General features: G+C 39.7%; 1 protein-coding gene across 2 annotated transcripts in view; it reads right to left on the minus strand.

The window, feature by feature from the left end:
* Positions 1 to 24,395, minus strand: part of MYOM1 (myomesin 1) — a 117,010-nt gene that overhangs the window by 75,219 nt on the left and 17,396 nt on the right. For both annotated transcript variants that reach the window (XM_015103648.4, XM_015103647.4), the window contains exons 3-10: positions 20,326 to 20,463; positions 17,006 to 17,237; positions 16,050 to 16,207; positions 7,225 to 7,317; positions 4,671 to 4,759; positions 4,494 to 4,556; positions 2,660 to 2,824; positions 577 to 738 (exon numbers count right to left, since the gene is read on the minus strand). In XM_015103648.4, the coding sequence (XP_014959134.3) occupies positions 577 to 738; positions 2,660 to 2,824; positions 4,494 to 4,556; positions 4,671 to 4,759; positions 7,225 to 7,317; positions 16,050 to 16,207; positions 17,006 to 17,237; positions 20,326 to 20,463 (1,100 nt within the window). The remainder of the gene's footprint in view (positions 1 to 576; positions 739 to 2,659; positions 2,825 to 4,493; positions 4,557 to 4,670; positions 4,760 to 7,224; positions 7,318 to 16,049; positions 16,208 to 17,005; positions 17,238 to 20,325; positions 20,464 to 24,395) is intronic.

A 24,395-nucleotide genomic window follows, 5' to 3' on the forward strand; every position in this document is an offset into this window, starting at 1 on the left:
TTTGCTTCCTGGTTCATTAAAGCTATAAGAGAAGGCCTGGAATGAAATAGTAAATTAGCTCTCCAAAACAGGTCAAGAGTGAATCCCCATTGCTATTTTATTGTTCCTTCTTTAAACTGAGATGACTCTTCGTTCACATCATGAGGATGTAGCCTCTCAAGCACCTGCAGAGGACTGCGCTGGTGGCTCGCTGAAGAAGAGGAAGGTACTGACACTAGGCATGGCAGTGCAGTCTGGAAACCGGTCACCTTCAGGCTGGTGCTTTTAGGGTTAACCTTTTTACATCCATTCTAATGTTACCAGATGCTAACATCCCTGTGCTACATCATCTGGGAGAATTTTTAAATTTTTTTGGCCGCACCATGTGGCTTGTGGGATCATAGCTCTCAGACCAAGGATTGAACCCTGGCACCCCAGCAGTGGAAGCGCTGAGTCCTGAACACTGGACCACCAGGGAGGTCCCGGGAGGAATTTTCAAACAGCTCTTTCATCGTTACCCAAAATATGTTTGGATAGATTGATACGGACTCAGTGTTTTAAATATTCTCAGATGTTCTGCTTTTTGGCAGGCCTTACCTCGAACAAAGACGTAAGCACTGTACTGTTCATAATATTCTCCCATTCGCGCACGAATTGTGTAGAGACCTTCGTCTTCCTTGTTGAGATGAGAAAATGTTAGTGTTGCCCGATCTCCACTCCAATGTGTTTGCACCCATTTGGATGGAGAAACAGGTGCCCCTGGGGGGAAAAATGTAAACAAATTTACTGACTTCTTTCTCCATTACTATCTTCTTCCTCCCTCCCCGCAACTCGCTCCTCTCCCCATCTCTCTCTTTCCTCTTCTTCTATATTGAAAGCTATCTATCAGAGGAAGTCTGTAGGGCTTTGAGTCATTGTGTCATATTTATATTGGTTAAAATGCTAGACCAGAAGTGAAGGAACCACGGCCAGATATATCATCTGGAAGACCCAGTGCAAAATGAAACTGCAAGGCTCCTGGCTCAAAAAGCAGAAGAAAAAAATACAGTTAAGGAACTAAAATATAAAACTGTTTCCTCTAAAGCTAGTTTATTATCTATAAAACATAATAGGGTAATACAAATTGAAAGAAAATAATTATTTTCATGCCATAATTCTTACATACAAAACAATACTTTATTTTGTAATATGTTGATTGATAATACAGAATTTTTGACTTTTTTTTTGGCAACCTCAGTTATTAGGCCATCAAATTTATACTTTTAGCAACTTTATTTTAAATTAATAAAATTGAAAGTAACATCATTCAATCTTTGCAAATGCAAAGTCACAAATAAGTTTTGATTTATTTTATTTTGAGAAAGATCTTTCTGCTGATGCAACTATTAATGCTGCTAAGAGTGCTATATAGTTACAGTATTATACAGTTTTATACTATATACAATTATATAGTTATGGTTATAAAATTAACATTAGGTTAATCCTCTGATAAACTATTTTAAAATATAAATTTTTGTACTCTAGAGCTGGCAATTCTTGAGGAACAATTTTTTCTAAAAGATCTATCTCCTTACACAAATAGTTTCATGTAAGTCTAAATTTAATTTTAAATATATATTTACATAATGGCATCTTAAATATTTCCTCTTACATGTCCTGTAACTTGTGATGATTTTATGATTTGTATATAATTTAAATGCCTATTTATACATTTTCTTACTGTACCTTCGATTATGAGAAAAATTACTCAGAAAAATCTTTCTTGTTAATAACTGCTTCATCCAAAGTTTTGTATGGAAATAGTGTTCGTTTTCACTGAATGTGGCAATCTTTAAATTTGGTTTTTATTTCCAAGCCTGTGGATATTTGCTTTGCAATGTTGTAGCAGTTTTCATAAACAGAGAGTCCAAACTCAGAAGAATTCTAGCAACTGCCTTATGTGCCTTACTGCAATGTCTGTATACATGCTTCTATTTTGTAATGTTTTATAGACAGAGTTTACTGTGTGATTGTTCCTGTCATGGTGCTTAGGCCAGGAAGTTCATGTTTGTGCAGACCCCACACAGACGGGTCCTGGAGATGGACAGGGGATCTGGGCTCCCACTGGGGGCTCCCAGGCTGCATCTGGTGGGGTCTCTCCTCTCCTCTAGGGCCATGTTCAGCAGCACGGCTGCAGCTACCACTGCAGCTACTACTGGCTTCACTCCAGGCTCAGGTCCTGGTCCTAGCCATCGCTTGACGATGGCCCAGCCTGCCCGGTGCCCACACGGACACTGAAGTTTAGGCCAGCTGCGTGGTGAGCACGCTGACTACCACCCACAGTGCCTGGGAACCAACAGGACTTCACTGTATTTCACTTTATCTTACCAAATAAAATTAACTTACAAAATGAATATATATCCAACTTGTAAAATGAAAATACATTTTTTGTAATCCTTTCCCTGTATTACACGGTGATAAGAAATTATGATCTCCACAAACATGTTATAAAAGTTCTGCTACTCTAAAATATGTGTAAAAACTTTTGTAACACCCAGTATGTTATGTCCTCTACTGTCTAGTTTCTGCCAGTTCTGGTAAACAGAACTGCAATCTACAGACATTCATGCTTTGGGACCAAGTCCAGTCTGTGACCTTCTATGAATATGAGCCTCAGTGAGAATTCATCATTAAGGCTCACCATTTCGGTACCACTGGATCTCCGGCTGGAAATGTTTAATTTCGGGGGTGATAACTACACGGCAGCCCAGACTCATTGTCTCGCCTTCTCTCCCGAAAGACACTTCAAATTTGTCATCAAAGTGGATCTCAAACCTGGATGCATAACCGTAAGGGGTCACGGCAACTGGGTACAACAGAAACAAACATCAGTAATTTATTTTTTTCTCATCAAAGAGACATAAGCATTTTAATGAGCACAGGCCGAAAGCAATCACAACAAATCTATCAAATGATTTATAAATCACAGTTTCAAATTTTCCAGCTATTGTATCTCAATATAAATCAAATGACAAGAGAAGGACTTGATTTTGGATGTGATCCTCCTCATTCCCACCCAGCACCCCTTCTCGTGCATGGGATTGATACCAATGATTACAACTGAGCATATTAATATTAGGAGCCATTCCATGAAGTATGGAGAGACATCAAGGCAATCAGTTAGGTAAAAAACTGACCCATTTCCAAAACCATTTTCAAAATGACCACTTATTTTTTAATGTTTGGAAAATAAAAATTTGGGGCTTGACTACCATTTCCGGTCTGAACAGTGTCAGCATCTAATTACTGAAGAACCATAAGGGTTTTACTTTTATTGCTTCCCATGAAAAGTTCTGATGCAGATGACATGATTGAAGTTCACAAATTTATACATTATTAGGGATCAGAATACTAAGAATTTGCTATTAAACCACACTTAGAGCTCATTTTACACTGCATTTTGTAAATTAGTGTATGCATTTATTCATTCATCATCAAATACTACTCTGCATCAAGTTCTAGTGTCCAAAGATAAAAGGTCCAGCCTAGCCTTCAAGTGGCTCATGGGTCAGTGGGAGCAAACAGTTAACAATTAGTGTCCAGTGAGTAGATGCCCTTACAGAGGTGTCACAGCCTCACCCGGACACATAACCTAAGTAGGTGGGGGCTGGGGTACAGTAGGGGGCCGACAGAGACTTCTGAAGGAGATGATGCTACACTGGATATAGAAAGATAAGACTGCCCTGATACAGTCCAGGTTCTATTTATGTGCGTGTGGTTAAGTCACACTGCAGGTTTGTATAATGATTTTTCTCAGCTTAAGGAAGAAAGACTTAAAAGCATGTGTCATTTTTAGCCCATCACATCCAGGCTTTTATAAAACCAGAATAAAGCAGTTATAAGCAGAAGGAGAATACAGTAGCCAAAGAATCTAAAAAAATAAAACTAACTACCGGTATTATGTACATGTGCTAAATCACTTCAGTCATGTCCGATTCTTTGCGACCCTATGGACTATAGCTTGCCAGGCTCCTCTGTCCATTGGATTCTCTGGGCAAAAATACTGGAGTGCGTTGCCATGCCCTCCTGCAAGGGATCTTCCCCCACCCAGGGATTGAACCCACATCTCTTATGTCTCCTGCACTGACAGGCAGGTTCTTTACCACTAGTGCCACTTGGGAAACCCATTACATACATACTATCACATATTATAGTATAGATTACGCATTTATTTTGGGCTTCCCAGGTGGCGCTAGTGATAAAGAATCCATCTGCCAGTGCAGGAGACGGAAGAGACATGAGTTCCATCCCCAGGTCAGGAAGATCCCCTGGAGGAAGGCATGGCAACCGACTCCAGCATTCTTGCCCAGAGAATCCCATGGACAGAGGAGCCTGGTGGGCTATAGTCCATGGGTCACAAAGAGTCGGACAGAACTGAAACGACTTAGTATACCTGCATTTATTTCAGTGTTATGGAATAGCTTATTATACAGTATTGTACAGAGATGACACAGCAAAAATATTTTCAGACTTACAGCTGAGGGGGTAGGTGGATGCTCCCGAATGGAAGCGAGTGTCATCAAGCTCTCCCTTGTATCCTAGAAAAGAAAGCAGCAATTCTTGACAACTGCTTCTTGACCTGTTTATATGTTAGCAGTGAGAATAAATTTTTTTAAAATACACTGTGAATGAAACAAATCCAGCAAACCTACTCTTTACCACAACGGAAGCATACGCTGAAACTTCTCCTTTGGCATTCATCGCCGAGGCCCGGTACTGAGCCGTGTCTTCAAAATCACACCTGAAAGAAGGGATGGGATGAGTGCCCGGTGCAGTGACACTCCTGGTACAGTTATCTCTCAGTGTCTGCAGGGGACTGGTTCCAGGACCCCCGTGGATAACAAAATCCAAGGAGGCTCAAGTCCCTTAAGTCAGTGGTCCTCAACCTTTTTGGCACCAGGGACCAGTTTCATGGAAGACAATTTTTCCAGGGACGGGGCACAGGCAGAGGCAGGGGGCTATTGGTTCAGGCAGCAATGGAAGCGATGGGGAGCGGCAGATGAAGCTTAGTTCACTTGCCCACTGCTCACCTCCTGCTGTGCCACCCCGATTCTAACAACCGTGGAACGGGACAGGTACTGGTCCTCAGCTGGGGGATTGGGGACCCCTGTTTTAGGTAAAATGGAGTAGTATGCTGAGGCCTCGGTACCCACGGCTTCCGTCTCAACAGATAAGGCTGGCTGATGTAACTCCTGACTGTTTTGTCAAGGATCTCTTTGCTAACACAACACATAGCACGTCATCGGTTAACACACCGCTCTTTGGGACTCTTGACAAAGCTACACTTTCTAATCAAGTTCCCTGTGGGATTTTACATAGGCCAATAGATCTACATACCAACAGCTATAGTCTACTATGACCCTAGCTTGAGTTAATTTAAAATGTCCAAAAATAAAAGCCAACGAAGTGTTGAGTATATAGAGCATGAACAGTGTGATGAAAAATTGGTTTAAAGTTGTATCTGGGCAGAAAATGTCTGGTCATGTACCTCTGTAGCAGGTAAGACCTGGAGGGGCCTCCCTCAGGATGAGTTTCAGTCTGGCTGTAATAGTGTGATGGAGAGACAAAGAAACAGCCTCTCCTTATAGATGCCCAAACAGATTCAGGTTTGTCTAATGTGTGGTTCTGTTTTAGCCTCAAAGTACAAACAAGTTATCTGTCCCTCAATTCTTAATGTTCAGGCCCACAACACAATACAAGAAGCGCCATTCAGAAGTTCCTCTAAGTTATGATGCAGACACAGGGATGTCTTGGGAGACCTGGGTTGGGAAGATCCCCTTGGAGAAGGGAACGGCTACCCACTCCAGTATTCTGGCCTGGAGAATTCCATGGACAGAGAGGCCTGGAGGGCTACAGTCCATGGGGTAGCAAAGAGTCAACTCAACTGAGTGACTTTCACTTTCACTTTAGAGAGAAAAGGCTCTCATGCAAAGATGAACAGGCTAAAATTTCAATGCAAGCTGTTTATCATTGCCAGGGTTCGTGTTCTTCACTGTTCTTCTTTAGTTTCATTGATGACATTTTAGTTCTTGTTGAAATTTTACAGACATAAATAGAATCCCAGGTGGGTCAATATGGTTGCTTCTTCCATAGATATTTAATTATAAAGCAACTACACAGCTCGCTGCCGACTTGGATGAATCACCAACTGACAGAATGGATGGGTCTTTATGAAGGGGTCCCTGCTTGGCGATAATCCCAGGGTCTCAGGGTTCTGCTTGAAGCCAAGTATGACCTGTGCCAACTTCTCTGATCTGAGAAAGCTATATATCTCCTGAGATTAGAATGACTTAAACTCTACTTTGACTTTGCAGCATGTCATCGTTTTATTTGAACCGGAAATGCTGGGAGCTTGTGTAACTTCTTCATCCACATTAGTAGGCTTGGATTTCAAAACCATGTTAGGAGACATGATGCACCTTTGAAGACCTAGCAACTTTGATGTGGATTCTGCTTTAAAATTTTTGCTGTTGATTTGCTTTAAAAAAATATCTCAATGTCAGGCCCTGCATCCATCTACAGGTTGACAGAATGGGCACATAGTTTCCACACAGTTTCTGGTGAGCTGAAGGAAAAAACAACTTCTCTAGGTCCAGCTTACATTCAGTGTCACCCACCTCAAACTTCATTGGTCTACACTGATTAAAGGCAAATGTGTATAATGCTGGTGCAGATCTGGGACTCTGAGAAGACAGCTGAATATAAATGCCTATTTTGTAAGTGATTTTTCTTGGTAATACCTGAGAAGAACTCTAAAGTACATAAAAGGATTGTTTAGTTGCTCAGTCGTGTCTGATTCTTTGCGGCCCCATAGATCTATGTAGCCCCTCAGACCCTTCTGTCTATGGGATTTTCTCAGCAAGAATACTGGAGAGGATTGCCATTTCCTCCCAACGTAGGGATCGTACTTGAGTCATCTGCACTGGCAGGCAGAGTCTTTAACACTGAGCCCCTGGGAAGCCCATACAAAAGTTTAAATAGATACAAATGAATTTTTCCTCATCATCTTTGACTAAATTCAAAAGATCACTTTGGGCAGTAACATGGGCTTGGTAAGAATGTCATGATTATCACTCATAGGTGTGCACCAAGAGAAGCAATACTTGGGACTGTCCCCCATCTTGATACCACCGTGTAGGGAGGAAGAGGGGAGAACACCCCGCCAAGCAATTGTCAGCAACACACACAGACCGTGATGTTTCTTACGCGTTTATCTCCAGAGTGTGCACTCCATATCGGCTTTCGATGACATACTTTTCAGGATGTGCCTGGACATTTATTGGCACCTGGTTTTTATACCTATGGGACAATGGAAACGAGGTGAAGTAAGTTGAGGTGTAAACAGCTTCATGATTAACACACACACAATTGTTCTTCTTGAAAAAACATCTGTAGACGTAGCACAGAGGTCAATAGCAGAGTCTGCTCAATAAATGCAAATAAAATTCATTACAAGTATCATAAACTTTCTTGATGAATGTGCTTCCCTCCTCCGTTACAAAAACTACACTCAAGAAGTTGGCCATTCCCAACCTTGTGTTTGAATCTTGCATACATAATTTTGAGTGGAAAGAGCCAGATACAAAAGAGCATAATGATTGTTTTTATGTAAAGTACAAAACAAGAAAAGATCAATTAATGCTGCTAGAAGTCAGGGCAAGGGGCAGGGATGAAGGCGGTCCCTTGGGTGTTGATAATGTTTGATTTCTTGATTTTGGTGCTTGTTACCTGGGTGTAGGTGGTCTACAAAAATTAATCAAAGGTCTACATTTATATGCCATGCCACACTATTTTGTGTACATATTATACTTCAATAGATGAACTTGAAAATGAAAAGAAAGACAACCATTGTTGACACAACAGAGAGGAAGGCTTTGAGTGGGTTTTTTGTTGGCTGTCCGTGTAGGATGAAAGCAAAACATCCTTCCCACTGACGTTCCTGAACATTGTTCAAAACCTTGTCATTGCATGGAAAGCTCATTATATTTGTTTTATTCTGTCATGAGCAAACATAGCTCTCAGCTCGGAAGAACTTAGAATATCAGTCATGAAAGAAAACTACCGATAAATAGAACCTTAAAAGAGTCCCTTTTACTGACTGCCGATTCCTGGCGAAGCCGCTCAGTCTTGAGAGGCAGGGGCTCCCTGGAGGGGCCGCTCCTGAGACACTGGCCCCTGAGTCTGAACCTTGATTCATCACCACATCCTCATGTTCTCAGTGCGTGCTCAGTCATTCAGTTGTGTCCAGCTCTTTGCAACCCCATTGACTGTAGCCAGCCAGATTCCTCTGTCCATGGGATTCTCCAAGCAAGAATACTGGAGTAGGTTGCCATTTCCTACTCCAGGGGAGCTTCCCCACCCAGAGATCGGACCCAAGTCTCCTGCAGCTCCTGCACTGGCAGGAGGATTCTTTACTGTCTGAGCCACCAGAGAAGCCTCATGTTCTCAGTAGCCAGCAGCGATGGTGCTGGACCTAGCTTTTCTGCTTAAGCCATTTTCTGCCCAAAAGGGGAGCTAAATTTCATTTGTTTCCTTTTCAGACATTCCACTTCCTGTGCATAGTTATCACAAATAATGCTAATAACCATAATAGAAACAGAGTATTTACTGAGAGTCGGGAAAGGCTCTAAGTACTTTATGTCTAGATTAGTAAATTCAGTCCTCACAACAACCACATAAGGTTGCACTACTTTTTAAAGAATATAAATATATTTTTTATTTGGCTGTGCTGGCTCTTAGTTGCAGCGTACAGTATCTTTAGCTATGGCACACGAGGTCTAGGTCTAGGTCTAGCTCCCCAACCAGGGATTGAACCTGGGCCCCGTGCATTGGGAGCTCAAAGTCCCAGCCATTGGACCACCAGAGAATTCCCAGTGCTACTACTTTTAACATCATTCTCCAGATGAAAAAACTCAGGCACAGAATGGTTAAGTAGCCTGCCCCAGCTTTAACAGCTAAAACAGCAGAGCTGAGATCTGAACCCAGGAGGTCTGGCTCCCAACAACATGGGATGCTTCCATTTTCCAACTGTTTTCTATTTGTTGTTACTGTTTAGTCACTAAGTTATGTCCAACTCTTTGCCACCGCAGGGACGGTAGCCCACCAGGTTCCTCTGTCCGTGGGATTTTCCAGGTAAGAATACTGGAGTGTGTTGCCATTAACTTCTCCAGGGGATCGTCCCGACCCAGGGATCAAACTCACGTCTCCTGCTTAGCAGGTGGATTCTTTACCACTGAGCCAACGGGAAAGCCCCGTTCTCTATTTAGCTGCATTTTATTTCTTCAGATTTTTGGACATGGTTATAAGCAGATTTGGGAGCAAGGAAAGCTATAGAAAGGGAAAGAGAAAGGAAATAATCTTCAGCCAGTTCTTTCCTCTCCCCAGCTTGTGTACACACACACACACACACACTCACACTCACGCCCTATGTCCCTAAAATGCACCCTTTTCTACACTTTAAAAAATACACCATTCTCCACCTAGCAAAATTCCAACTCATCCTTCAAGGCTCTGATCAAATGCCACTTCAATAATCTCCGCCCTGAAATTCCATACAACATCATTCCCTCCTCTTCACATCAGTGTTACTTGGTTCAAATGGGAAGGTATAACGTTAATCAAATTATGGTTGGTAAGTGTCACTGAGTGCTTTGAAGATGCGGATTCTGTCTGATCCGTATTGATTTCTATTCCCACTCTCAAGGAAGCAGCCATCCCAGGAAAATATTAGGCAGTGTTTATTAAATTGGACTGAACAGAGTCATTGGGTAACATCATAAATTCAATTGTGCTTCTTGAATTTTGGCAAAGGAACAGAGTTCTGACAAATCCATCCTTCATGATACGGATAATTTAAAATTAGTGCAGATGAAGAAGGTATGCTGAGGCTGTTTGTCTTGGTTTCCTTGGATGTGAAACGGGAGGGTGGACTGGGAATCGCAGCTGTGTAGCAGGTGTAGGGGCACAGCCTTCTGCCCCTCCCTTGGGAATCATTCCTAGCTGTTTCTGACAGTCCACAAACGGCCTCAGGCAGCTGGCCCTCCACAGGGCTCCAGGCGGACAGGACTGTTTGATCAGAGATGGGCTGTAAAAAGCAATCTGCTGGCTGCTCTTAATTTGGAACATTCCTAGTTTGGATGAATGACAGGGTCCAACACATTAATCATGAGCATGTTCTCCTGACTGAATCGGTTTAGGTCATTTCACAGTCGACTCAGAAGCTTCGTTTTGCTCAGTTTTCTTTGTGCTGGGGTATTTTCAGTATTTCTTCCCAACATAAGAAGATATAAAAAACACACCAAAGGTGTGTGGCTGGTGCTACTTGACCAAACAACTGAGTGACACTTGATCTGGCTTCTGACCAAAAATGATGTTCATATTTCCATAAAGTTTAAATTAAAATAGCATTTGCAGCTCTTAGGCTTGCTTTACCTTCCTTGTCCTTCAGTCCAGCAGTCCCCAACCTTTTCAGCACCTGGGACCAGTTTCATGGAAGAAAATTTTTCCACAAACCAGGGGGCGGGGGATGGTTTCAGGATGATTCAAGCACATTACATTTATTGTTCACTTTATTTCTGTTATTATTACATCAGCACCACCTCAGATCATCAGGCTCTAGATCCCAGAGTCTGGGGACCACTATTCCAGTCCTGTGTGACTTAGTATCTCAATGCCTTTCCCTCAGTTTTCTAATGTGACCGCTTGAAATAGATTTCTCTCGCTCTCTCTCTCTCTCTCTCTCGCTCTCTCTCTCTCACACACACACACACACACACACACACACACACACACACACATTTTCTCTCCACTGGGACTCTATATGTCAGTGTAAGAAGTGCCTGTTTTTGTTTCTTTTTTTTTTTTAGAAGTGCCTGTTTTAAAGCAGCACACAAGGATTAAATGAGGAAGCTATTCAAGTCTGTTCTCCAAGGAATTCACCTTGCGAGGCACTCAGGTTCAGAGCCACTTGTGATTGACTGTCTTCAGTATCAAATCAGAGCAGAGAAGGAGAATTTGAGGCCTGCTCTGTGTACACTTCACAGCTTGTTATTTCTGGAAAGTGAAATTCCAAACTGGCCACTCATCGGCTAATTTTAGAGAGTAATCTATACCCTGGGACTATTTATCAGGTTTCTGAAATTCTTGTGAGTATTTAGATGTACACCCTTTTCCACATCGTTTTCATGTGAAGTGTAAGAACGACTAGTTAATGAACTTCTGTTACACATTACTTCTAGAATAATATTCTTCATATACGTATGTAAAACATACACTTAATTTCCCCAAACAAATGTCTGTCTGGATACTAGGCTGAATTTGATAACAAGGGGTTACAGTGAAAGCTCTTTGGCAGTGTAAAATGTGGTCAAACAAAAGGACTTCACTCTAACTTTTCTTTGTCAGCAAATAATGCTGCCAAGATGATCTCTATCACGTTGAATCCCCTTCCCTCAAAAGTGTGGTTAGAATGCAACCCTATTGTTTTGAACAAACAGCCATTACTCACTTTGAAAACCAATTAGCTGAGAGCTAACTCTTCTATTAGCATAGAATTTGGATTGTAAATAAGAAAAATCTAAAATAAAATCCCAAACCCTTATACTTCAAAAGTAATTATAAATAATTTTTAATATTTTAAATGCAGGTTGTTTTCCTACAATAATATGGCAGTAATTGCTAAATTTAAATACATTGTGAATAACTCTAATCTTGTAAAAAATTCATCTGTTAATTCTACTATGGAATTTATGAATTCTCATAATTTGCAAAAATAAAATAAGACTTTTCCAAATTTCCAGACTCTTCTTAAAATACATTTCTCATACTATCTTATCCCTAGGTTTTGAACTATGATCATGTTCAATGACAAGTTTCTTTAAGTGTCTGTCTTCACACTGTCCCTGAAGTGGCAATGACTTCAGGGATAATGTGAAGAATTTCAAATATGTCTTTTAAGTGTCTTGCCTGAGGATCTAACCCAGGTGCTAAGTTGCTCCAGCCACATTCGACTCTTTGCAACCCTATGGACTGTAGCCCAGGATCCACATATAAATCCGAAAACAAGGACACTGAGTGTGTGAACACATGAGCGTTACGTGATAGTAACAATATATTGTTCCAGGAGTTGGCATGAGGCTCCCTGCAGATTATATAATCCCAATTTCCACTGACAAAAATCAATCTAGACTTTGGGATCAAAATGCAATTAAATCTGGCTCTCTAAAAAAAGAGGCGGTGCAACTAATTTAATTCTCTTTCTTTTAAAGAGAACTTTTCTCCCCTATTTCATATAGCTTCTTACAATCTGACCAGGCAATGCGAGCATATGATCCAAGAATCAGAAAATATAGGGGTGCCCAGGGAACATTCTCTTTTCTCACGCCTGTCTGCCTTCTGCCCAGCTTCTCCCCACAGCTAACTGTTCTCCTTAGGTTTTATATGTCCATTCAGAGCTTCTTTATGCAGGTAATAAAGATACAAGCATAAATGCTTTTCCTCCCCCCTTTACAACAGTATACTGCCTATAAACAAGTTATTATATAAATGTAACCTATTAAATTAAACAACTGGTTTTTCACCACATATATATTTCTCCTTCTCTGTTGGCTAGCCCTCCTTCTGGATGGCCAGCTTCACTGCTGTGTCTTTTGCAACTAACTTTTCTCCTGCACCCAGGGCCCACAGGCTTCCTTCTGCTCTGAAGGTGAACTGGGAATAGGGCAGTGCTGCTCAGCATCTCTGCACCTGGCCGTGATGAGTGATGGTGATGAGTGATGGGCCCGCCTGTCAGTAAGCGCTCCTCAGGTACGCTCTAGACTCCATCCAGATTTAGTCAGTATGCAGGGGCTGGCTGAAGGGCAGCTGCAGTATGTTGATATCATTTGTTCAGCCTCAGGGATTTCCATGGCCTGAGGGTGCCAGTGGAAACCTGGAACTGAACGTTCCTTGGAAAGGAGTCTTAGGGAGTCAGACCCAGGGCACACATGACTTGGAAAGATGTGGCTTAGGACCTAAAGGCTCAAGTGGAGACAGCACAACTGCCCTCAGCAGCATTGGAAACTTGTTTCTGTACTTGACCTTCTTCTATTCAGGAAGGTCATTCTCAATGGTTTCTCTCATACTTGTACTCAGAGTCAGGCCCAGGAGGTGGCAGCTCGGTACCAAAGAGACATCAAGGCCAGCAAATTAATTACCAACATCTTGGTTCTCGCTTGAGTTGTGGGTTCTCTGTTCATTGAGGGGGAGGATGCTCACTGAAGATTGCGTAATCTGGACCAGCAGCTTGCAAAGCAAATTAGAGCTTCATTCAATGGTTATTTTTTAAAAGGCAACACATCCAGGAAGGTATAATATATTAATCCCACATGAAATTTACTCCCAGAGGTGGATTTACCTTGAAACTAGTGAAGTTGAAGTTGCAGGATCTCTCATCAGCACAGGTCCCCTTATGAACTAATGCATGTAACTAACTTTATAACCTTTTTTTTATAAAGGATGCTCCTCAAATTGTATAACCCTCCTGCCCCACAAAACCTGACCTTAGCTATTGCCAGAGCCAGTTCTTAGCTATCTGCTAGCTGATTGTCCAAATTTCAGCTTTATCCAGGGGCAAACCTTGTTCGCTAAAGGAAGGTGAACTATTTTCTTAGTGGTCCACTGATTCTTTTGTTTTCATATTTACTTCACACTTGACTTGTAAGGCAACAGGGCTTTGTGTGAAGTGCTCTGATTTGTCCCTCCTGGAAGAGTTTCTGAACAGAATTGATTTGGGTTCTCCAAGCACTGAAGGGGGTGCAGGAACTAGAGAAGTCTTGTCCCAGTCAACGAACAGCCTTCCAGTCCTTCCTGAGACAAATCTTGTCTCTGTGCTTTTGTCTTGATTAAAATGAGCCCTGATGCCATAAAATTCACATGTTAAGGAAATAAATATTTCAAAGCCAAACATGAAAGATTTGAGGGATTAATCATACTCCCAGCCCCATTAGTGAGGGTAACTAAAAACTGACAGTGTTTCTATTTTTAAATTTGACTGGAATTTTAAGAGTTGCCAAGTTTAGTCATCTCATATTTTTTCAGTGGAGTTTATATCTTTTTGTTTGTTTTTAAATTACTCCTTTTTCAGCCCAAGAACACCATGTGAGGAGTTCAATCTCCAATGGAATTTGAGCTCTGCCTTTGTGGAACCTCATCACTCTGGCTTAGTGACATCAGTGGTATATGGTATGTTTGTATTCTAGTGACTGTGTATCTCACAGAATCAGTAAATGCTTAAGAAATTAATATTTATCTTATAGAGATCACTTTGTATTCTTCTGAAAGTCATCTTTAACTCTGATGTTTAAAAATCAGGAAAACAGAGATAGGACACTGTGTAATAAATATATCTACTTAAAGACTCCAAGTATTCATTTACCAGTAGTACATTTTAATTCATGAAACATGAGGAATTTTTTTACTCATCAAGTAATATTTCTTGGAGCTAAAACTTTGTTATTCTTTATGTATTTCTTTCTTTTTTTTTGCCACACCACACAACTTCTGGGATCTTAGCTCCTCAACCAGGGATTGAATCCCCATCCCCTGTTTTGGAAGGCAGAGTCTTAATCACTGGGCTGCTGGGGAAGTCCCTCTTTATGAATTTCTACAGGAAAGTTTGAATTTTTTCTGAGGTAAAAAGTAATCAGTTTTTAAGAGGAAATGTCCCTTTTATAGGCCAATCTATGTAACCCAATAGGCAGAGACAAAGGCAGGGGGTAAAGATGAACAGATTCCTAGCATACTATGTTTGTCAGTCGTGTCCAACTCTTTCCAACCCCATGGACTGTATAGTCCAGAACACTGGAGTGGGTTGCCATTTCTTTCTCCAAGAGACCTTCCCAATGCAGGGATCGAACCCAGGTCTCCGGCATTGCAGGCGGATTCTTTACCAACTGAACCACCAGGGAAGCCCAGGTTACGATAGTATACTCATACTTTTAAAGCTTGGAAATTGGTTTTTTTAAACTTCATTTTCATTGAAATATGTTCTTACACGTCTCATCTTTGTTTACTATAAATTATTTATCTTGGTAATAACTGGCTTTGTTTTTCATTCTCTCACTTTCAAACTCAAGAACCCTGGGAAAAGTTTATGTACAAGAAAAACTGTATGTAAATCCAGTTTGGTCACAGGCAGGTTGATATTATAGGTGAATTAAAAAAAAAAAAAACAACTCACCACTTGCTCCTTAAGAATAACCTTAGGTAAGGGTTTATCTTGTTAGCCTCCATTATGTAAACGAGGTGTCCAAACAACATTAGAAATGACAGAAAAGGGAGAAGGAGCTGGTTCCCTGTGGGCAACAGTGCCACTCTCTGCAGCGTTTATTCTGCGACACCCTCCTGAGAGTAAGAAAGCAGCATGCAAAATACCCACATTGTAGAATAAGACGGAAAACACCTTTTAAAACTGGCTTACAGTCCTCTTCAGATTCCTGCTCTCCATGGCAGACATTCATGCCATATGAGTTCTGATTTTAGGGGTTACCAAGTCATTGACAATTGCAATAGGATATATAATGGACAGAAAAAAAGGGGAGCTTCTTCTTTATGGAATGAAAGTTTCTTCAGACCTCCTATTAGAAATAGATCCCCATCCCATCCCCTTCTTTATTTGGCTTTAGAAACTAGGACCTCAGCTCACATAAGGACTAGAGATGAAGCCCTCTGGGCTTTATTTCTCTAAAAGGTGGCATTGCTTTTCATCACAAAATGTTACCAAATAAATATGCTGACTAAATTTTAACACTTTATATAAGATAAAGACCCATTTGTATAAGATGAACTATAAAGTATCATAATAAATTATAATGGATGCAAAATCATTCTTCCTTCCATGCATATATTCTTTCTTCACTATTTAAAAAAATTTACTCGAACTTACAGATGCTTTCACTGACTCTTGCATGTTCATAAATCCACATGTTTTCACAGGATTTAAAATTAACTTTGAGTAATCAATTCTATGAGAAGCTTTCAAAAAGATAGAGTACCATGTGAGACGAGGTGCTGGCCAGCCGGCTACGGAGCAGTGTAATTTTACATTTTCTTTCTCCCAAACAGTATGGGAACGAGGTTTAATGATAAATTCAGGAGCATGGAGAAGATTATCTTCATTCAACTTTTTATGAAATGCCTCAGTTTCTTCTAACTGAAAAAAAAATTATCAAGACATGAAACCAAAGTAACATGTGCTACAAAAATGAAATGTAGAAATCAAAATGATCATTTTTCCATTTGGAGTCTTACTTTGGTATTTGGAGCAAACGAACTCCCCTTATCCCTTTTAAAAAACAGACATATCACTTAATTTTTAACATTATAAGCCTGAGCAACATATTGTACTTTCCAAAGGTAGATTTCTTAAGGTTCTCAAGAACTTTAATTTCTGTAGAACCTAAAATTTCACAGAATTTAAAACTATAACGTCTGTCTTTCTTTGAACTATACATTTTGATGTCTTTTCCCCTTTTTTCTTATTTCTCCACAAGACCACAGACTTCTTCATTTGAAAATAATTAATCTTTATTACACACATGCACAATGTTACATGCATTTCTACTTTTTTAAGATTAATTTTTATTGCAGTCTAGTTGATTTACAATGCTGTATTAGTTGCTGCTGCACAGCAAAGTGAATCAGTTATGCACATACATGTAAACACTCCTAGATTCTATTCCCATATAGATCATTACTGAGTATTAAGTAGGGTTCCCTGTGCTCTACAGTAGGTCCTTATTAGCTTCTCTGTCCACAGGATTCTCCAGGCAAGAATACTGGTGTGGGTTGCCATGCCCTCCTCCAGGAGATCTTCCCAACCGAGGGATTGAACCCAGGTCTCCTGCATTGCAGGCAGGTTCTTTACCATCTGATCCACCAGGGAAGCCCATTTTATATGTAGTGGTGGCACTTATACTTTTGTAAGTTATGTTAAATTGTCTTTTCTTACCGTTTTTTTCAGTGACAGCTGTTCCGCCTTTTCTCTAATGGCAACTTTCCTTGACTTCTTCTCAAAGGCCTCTTCCTGGTGAAGCGTGGACACGGACTGCTTAGATACTGAGGACTGCTTGCTGGCTGTTACGCCTTCCTCACTAGCAAGGAGATTCCTCTGGGCTATGTAAGCAGCAGCTTCTTTAATTCTTTGCTCTTCCGTGTCTGTAATTCCACTGACATGCACTTGGCTAAAATAAAATAAGAGCAAAATATGGTTATTGTGGATGTCAGTGATAAGATTGCCCAATTTTGCCAAGTTCAAAGCACCAGACCGCAGATGTTGTACACTGTGCCCAAGGAAAACCTGACATACAAAACACTGGCCCATAGGAGCTAACTCTTCACACATGGACGTGACCTTCACCTTAACAAATGATGACGACGATAGTAATACCTGTTGTGGCCAGGGTGCTCTACCAAATGCTGTTTGCATAAATTATCTCATTTTCCCCTACAACAACCCTTTGAAGTAAACTGTATCCTTTCTACTTTAGACATATGGTAACAAGACAGAGAAGTAAGATAACTTGCCCAATATAATTTCTTTGGTTTCCTTAGTGTGTATAAATACAGTTTAGTCTGTAATAAAATATTAATTTATGACTTCCTTCTAGAGAAGACAGCGTTGTAAAATGACAGACAGTTGTGTGACTGGGATCCTGATTTATGACTAGTGTGCTTTATCTGGATTCTGTAACTCAGATGACAGAATGCATTACCCAGAGCTGCTGCACACACAAATAAGCTATAAATGTATGTGTGATCCTTATGCCTAGCAGTTTCCTTTCCAAAATAATAAAGGTTATGCGGGACTTCCCTGGTGGTACAGTGGATAAGAATCAGCCTGCCAATGCAGGGGACATGGGTTTGACCGCTGATCCAGGAAGATCCCACACGCCACAGGACATGGAGGTTGGGGGTGGGGAAGAGGGTGGCAACTGCAATTAGGAAAACTCAAGTACACTTAAAAATATATTTGTGACCCAGAACAGCAAGGACATTTGCCTTTAAGTAAGTGCATATGTGCATGTCAGCGATAACCCTGCTATAATCTGGGTATAAGAGCAAGAATATGATGCTAACATCAAAAGCAATCCTCTATCTCAATTTAAAACCTGTTGATGACATAAAGTTAGCTCTACTTACACGGTGCATGTGTGCCAAGTCACTTCAGTCTTCTTTGACTCTCTGCAACCCTATGGACTATAGCCCACCAGGCTCCTCTGTCCAGGCAAGAACACCCGAGTGGGTTGCTGTGCCCTCCGTCAGAGGATCTTCCCAACCAGGGATCTAACCCATGTCTTTTATGTCTCCTGCATTGACAGCCGGGATCTTTACCACTAGTGTCACCTGGGAAGCCCTACCTAGACTGTAAGAAGTGGAATTTTCAAGTGCCATCCAGAAGAAATCGTATTCTCCAAAAATGTACTATATTTGCATTTTCCAGTCCTAGGGAGACTCTCAACTCAACCATTACAAGTGCCTTGATTTCCTTGTGCAAAAAACTGACATACTAATACCACTCCAGGGCTGAATGGAGGACTTAGAAGGATTGTTTATATATAATGCACTTACAATGATTTCCAGCAAACAACAGGTACTCAACAAATGTTCATTACTTTCCCATTCTCTTAGATGTTAATGAACATCATTATGAAGTGTTATCTTCATAGTAATAGAATATAGGAGATGGCTCCATATAAAAAATGAAGAACTGGAAATAAAACCTAGAATATAAATTTTTTATTCAAACTTTCATCTATCACAGCTTATTCTGTAAATAATTCTTGACACTGGTCTGGAAGGAACAAAATGGTTTGGTGAGAAAAGGGCAGGAAGAAGCTGGAGAGAGTGAGAAGATTCATTTTGTGCCCACACATGTGGAGAGTCATGCCATATAGGTTAATGCTAAGCTGACATGGCTTTTAAACGATTTTTTTTAAAGCACAAAATTAAATATTTTTCTCCTCCAATCTAGTCATCTCCTAAAAGGAATATGGTGTGATTAAACCAACTATGAAGAAGCTGAGTCTGGGCATGCATACTTCACAATATAAGCCTGTTTGTCTATAAAGTTCCATTTGAAAAATCAGATATAAAAAATCAAAGATAGAAAATAAAGGCTAAAAATAGAATATTGTTTATCCCTTTCCTAAGTAGGTTTGCAGCAATTATGACATCAGCCTCTGAAACAATTGGGAAAGGAATCATCAAAATCGATGGGAAGAGAAAATGCAGGGAAACAGAAGTAGGTCACCAAAAATCATGAGTTATTGCCTACTGATTTTCCTGATAGCTTTTGCCCAGAGAGGGCAACCTTGTTTTGAACATCACATTAGCTTTGTGAATAATGTCCATTCAAAGGAAAATAAACAGGGAAGGCTCAGAAAGTCTCTGTTAAACTTTAATTTGGTGTCTTAGACAAGTCTCTGTTCGAGATTTCTTTGTATATATTATCATTCAAAACTGTTTATATTATAAACAGAAATTTGGCATTACACAGACTTGTGACTTAGTGATTATTTTGTTTGAATTTTATCTCAAAATAAATAGTAATCTATTTTATATTTAATAAATATAAGCCAGGCATTCAAGCTATGCCTGCAATGCTTTTAGTTAGTCTATGTTATCTAAGGATTTTTTTACTTCTTAATGAATAATAATTAAAACCACACTGGCAACCAGTTTACCTAAATGTATCATTTGATTTTTTTCTTTTAGTTCACCCAATATTTTATAGTTTTAACCTTTCTTTGTGCCCTAACTATAGCAACTGTATAGTGTCCAATCACTAGCATCCAATACTCTGCTTCTAGTTTCAACTAGTTACATAATTAGAAATAAGTCTCTAATCATAATCTCTGTTGTCATACAGCCATCCTATGTAATGGCAAACATTTTCACAATGATCACATCTCCCACTATGCACAGTTCCGAGGTTCTCAGACTTTTCTCAACCAGCACAAAGTAAATGCTCAGTAAATGATAGCTGATGTTATTATTACTACCTGAAAACATTTATTCCCCACTTCTTTTTAAAATTAATTAATTAATTAACTTGTCTGCACTGGGTCTTACTTGCGGTATGCAGGATCCCTGATCTTCACTGTGGCATGCAAACTCTTAATTTCAGCATGTGAGATTTAGTCCCTTGACCAGGGATCAAACCCATGTCCTCTGCATTGGGAGCATGGGGTCTTAATTTTAAATAGTTCCACCAGGGACATCTCTCTCCACTTTCTAAAAATCAGATCCAGGGAGAGAATCCATACGTACCGTCCTGAGAAAATAGGCACCATGTAGTCACTTGGCAGATTTTCTTTCTCCTCTCCAGAGAGAAGGCTCTTCTTGGCTCTCTTTGTTTGGGGGCTCAACTTGGATGAATAATCTAACATCAGACTGGAATCTGTAAGTCTGACAAAAAACACCCTAATGTTAGTCAATAATTTAAAAAATGTTTAGAAGTTTTAAATTTAGGAGTGTTGCATAGACTCCTAGATGGCTAATGTTATAATTATCTTCTATCTTTAGAACTAAAATAGAGTGAAAATGACCTCACATAACGCACTCTATCCAGACATAAGAAAAATAGGTCTGTGGTAATTTCATGGCTTTTTCTCATTAAAGTTTCAGGGGAAAGCAGCTGTGCTTTGGGTAATGTTTCTGAATAATCTTTGCTGTTAAGTTTATGTTGGAAATGTAGGCAGCCGACATGAATAGTTTGGATACATTGTGCATCCAAACGCTTTCAGAGGATTAATAAACAAAAATAAAGCAAATTTTCTGTATTGAGAGCCCAGGCAATTCTGAAGCAGGACCTTGAGGTTGAACTTCAGGTTTTTGTATAATGTAGCAAACTCCATTTGAAAGAACATTGAGCTCATTAAACAACAGAATTAATATATTTTAGATGAATACACAGCATCAAGTTACTCGGAAAATTACAAATTTGATAAAGAACCTTTTGATGATGCTGTAGTACACACAAAAATCCACCCATGCACACTGGTGCCTGTGATGCTTGGAGTCAGCTATTGTTCTAATAAAGCAAAAAATGCGTTAGAGTGGGAAACAAGACAACTGAGATTGCACCTAGAGAAAAGGATTGATGACATTAAAAGTACAATCTTAATCTATATAGTTCTTGGATGAAATGAAGTGCATTTTCATTCAAATGCAGAATTTGGCATAAATTCCAGGAGTTTGTGGACTGTCTGAAGTCAGTCCATGGACTCAGGTTAAAGGTCTCTCATCTCCATTGCAATGACAGAAAGTCACAATAAGAAATCGTACAGAAACTCTCTGTATGACCTTTGCAATTTTTCTATAGACTTGAATTAATTCTGAAATTGAAAATCAATATTAAAAAGATCTCTAATATATGGAATTTGGAAAGATGGTAGGGATGATCCTATGCACACAACAGCAAAGGACACGCACATAAAGGACAGAATTTTGGACACAGAGGGGAAAGGAGAGGGTGGGATGATTTGAGAGAATAGCATTGAAACATACACGTCACCATATGTGGAACGGATAGCCAGGGGAGTTTGCTGTATGGTGCAGGGAACCCAAGGCTAGTGCTCTGTGACAACCTCGAGGGCTGGGGTGGGGAAGGAGGTAGGAGGGAGGTTCAAGAGGGAGGGGATATATACCTATGGCTGACTCATGTTGATGTACGGCAGAAACCATCACAATATTGAAAAGCAATTACCCTCCAATTAAAAATAAGAAATACATATTTTAAAAAAGGTCCCTAGTGTCGAGAAAATTTGAAAAGAAAATGAAGCATGTGAATGTGGCATGGAAAAACCAAGCTGCCTGGTTAAAACAGAAAAAACCTTCCAAAGTCCAAACCTTGATTGTTTCTCAATCTTTAAAAAACATTAGGAAAAGCAGGAATTACTTAGATCAAAAGAAGACAGTGCATGTACATAGTACAAAATGGATACACAATAATGCAAATAAACTTATCCTCTGCTAAGCAAGCAACACAGAACTCTTGGGCTTCTAGAATGCCCTGGGAGTACAGTGATTCTGGACCTGGGAGTATATGGTGGGCTACTGGCTTTAATTCCCGGAGTGGAGGGGTAGCACGGAAATGACAGACCTCTTCCTCCCCAACGAACCGCCCCTCCCCCAGGGTGAATATGTAGCTCTTGTTCTATGATCAGCATTAACACTAAAGGTTAGAACCTTGAATTCAAGCTTGTGGATTGGTTACCAGTTGGAAGGGTTAGTGAAATTTGTTCCTGGGTGGCTGTTCCAAGCAACAGCAAAATGATTGCATTCTAAACCCTTAGTGAGTTACAAAGTACAGGCTGTGCTAATACAGGTCTAAGTTTAAAGTGGTATTTTCCATCACTCTTTTAATTCCATTACTATACAAAGTAAAATTAATTATGGAGTTTGAGCTTCTTTTTTTCTATTTATAGAACATTTGCATTTTCTAATTTTTCTCATTTCTCTATTTTTGCTCTTTTTACTATTTATTTTCATTCTACTGTCTACACTCATATCCTCATGGGAATATTTTCAATGTTTGCTTATATTAAAAGAGGCCATATGTATTACTATGGTTGATTCATGCTGATGTTTGACAGAAAACAACAAAATTCTGTAAATCAATTATCCTTTAATAAAAGTCATGATTTGTCATTCTTTTTGTTGTATTGTTGTTCCTTTTCTTCAGTCATTTTTCCCTTTAAGATAAATCTTTCAAATGAAGCATTTGTTACATACAATGTGCCAGAATGTGATTATTCTATTCTCACAGGTAAATCATAGCAGACAATTTTTAATAGTTGAACTTTATAGTAAAGATTTATGGGACTATCATTAGTTTTTATGTCATATTTCATTTGGAACAAAAGACTTCATAAAAGGACTGTGATTTTATATATTATATACTATTATTTAGAAAATCCAAAGTACTTGGAAGATATCAAACATTTACTATGCTCTCTAAAGTTTCTTCAAGCTAACAAGAAGAGTGTGTTTAGGATTAAATGTTAAAATACTGTGCTAACAGAGTATTTGGTAATGTTAAGTCATTTATCAAAGATGTCTGAGAAGACATCTTCATCTGATTGAGTTTAAAACTCAATGAAGTTTTAAGAAACTGACTATGCAATAATTGTGTAACTAATTATGTGAAGAAAAGCCATCAATTGTTCTTTCCCAAGAACACGGAAACCTAACATCTTACTCTATCAAATTTTAAAGTCAAATAACGTCTTTAAAGGAGTTCAATAGAAAATGTAAAATTTAAATTTCTTTTTTAAATTTGAATTTCTTTGAAGTTTACATCAAAGAGCTAAATAAAGGCTTGCTAACCTCTTGGGCTTTTAGTTGCATCTAAATTTTGAAAATAATCCTGTCTCAAAAGCCAGTTTCTGAGTAGACACTTGAAGTTTTGTATGCATGAATCAACGTGGTCTTTTAACTATTAAAACTATATTTAATGTTCTTTGTGTCTTAAATCTTGATTCTTTCTGAATTTCAATTTATGAAGGCAGTGAAAATAAGCTATTGTGTTTAGTTGCCAAGTCGTGTCTGACTCTGCGACCCTATGAACTGTAGCCCTCCAGGCTCCTCTGTCCATGGGACTTCCCAGGCAAGAATACTCCAGGGGGTTGTCATTGCCTTCTCCAGGGGATCTTCCTGACCCAGGGATCAAACCCATGTCTCCTGCATTGACAGGTGGATTCTTTACCACTGAGCCACCTGGGAAGCCCCTGAAACTCAGGTAGGTTTTGAAACTATAGGTAAGGATTGATTTGTGTGTGCAGGTGCACCCACACATAACTGTGTCTAGGTACATCTACCTGTACTCTACTACTAATTGCGTTATGTCCTCTGTTAATATGCCTAAAGTTAGTAGAATTTAAGGATATATCATGGTTTGTTTGACATCATCACATCTATGACCAGCAGTGCCATAGAGAAGGGATGTAGCCCAGGAGAAATATCTCTCTAGAAATGTTCCAGGGACTCAGAAATAAACTTGCACTTCATCCAGTTCAAATACTGAATAACAACAACATAATCTTCTGCTCATATAACTTCATAATTATTCTTGACAGGAAAAGCAAGAACAAAACTACTATAGAATCACTGGACTGGAAGAGCTCTCAGTGACATTTATACAACCCTCCTTGCTTTATAGATGTAGAAGACCTAGAGTGTCTTTGTAACTTGCCCAGTTTCACCCAGCAAGTTGGTAGGTGAACTAGGACCAGCACCCATGTGTGTTAATGTTCTTTCCTCTATACCAGTGGCCTTCAACTTCGTGTCTGAGTCTTCTCAATCCAAACATGTTTGATCTTGTCACCTATATATCTGTC

This window comes from Ovis aries, chromosome 23 (genome assembly GCF_016772045.2).
Source record: "Ovis aries strain OAR_USU_Benz2616 breed Rambouillet chromosome 23, ARS-UI_Ramb_v3.0, whole genome shotgun sequence".
Lineage (NCBI taxonomy): Eukaryota > Metazoa > Chordata > Mammalia > Artiodactyla > Bovidae > Ovis > Ovis aries.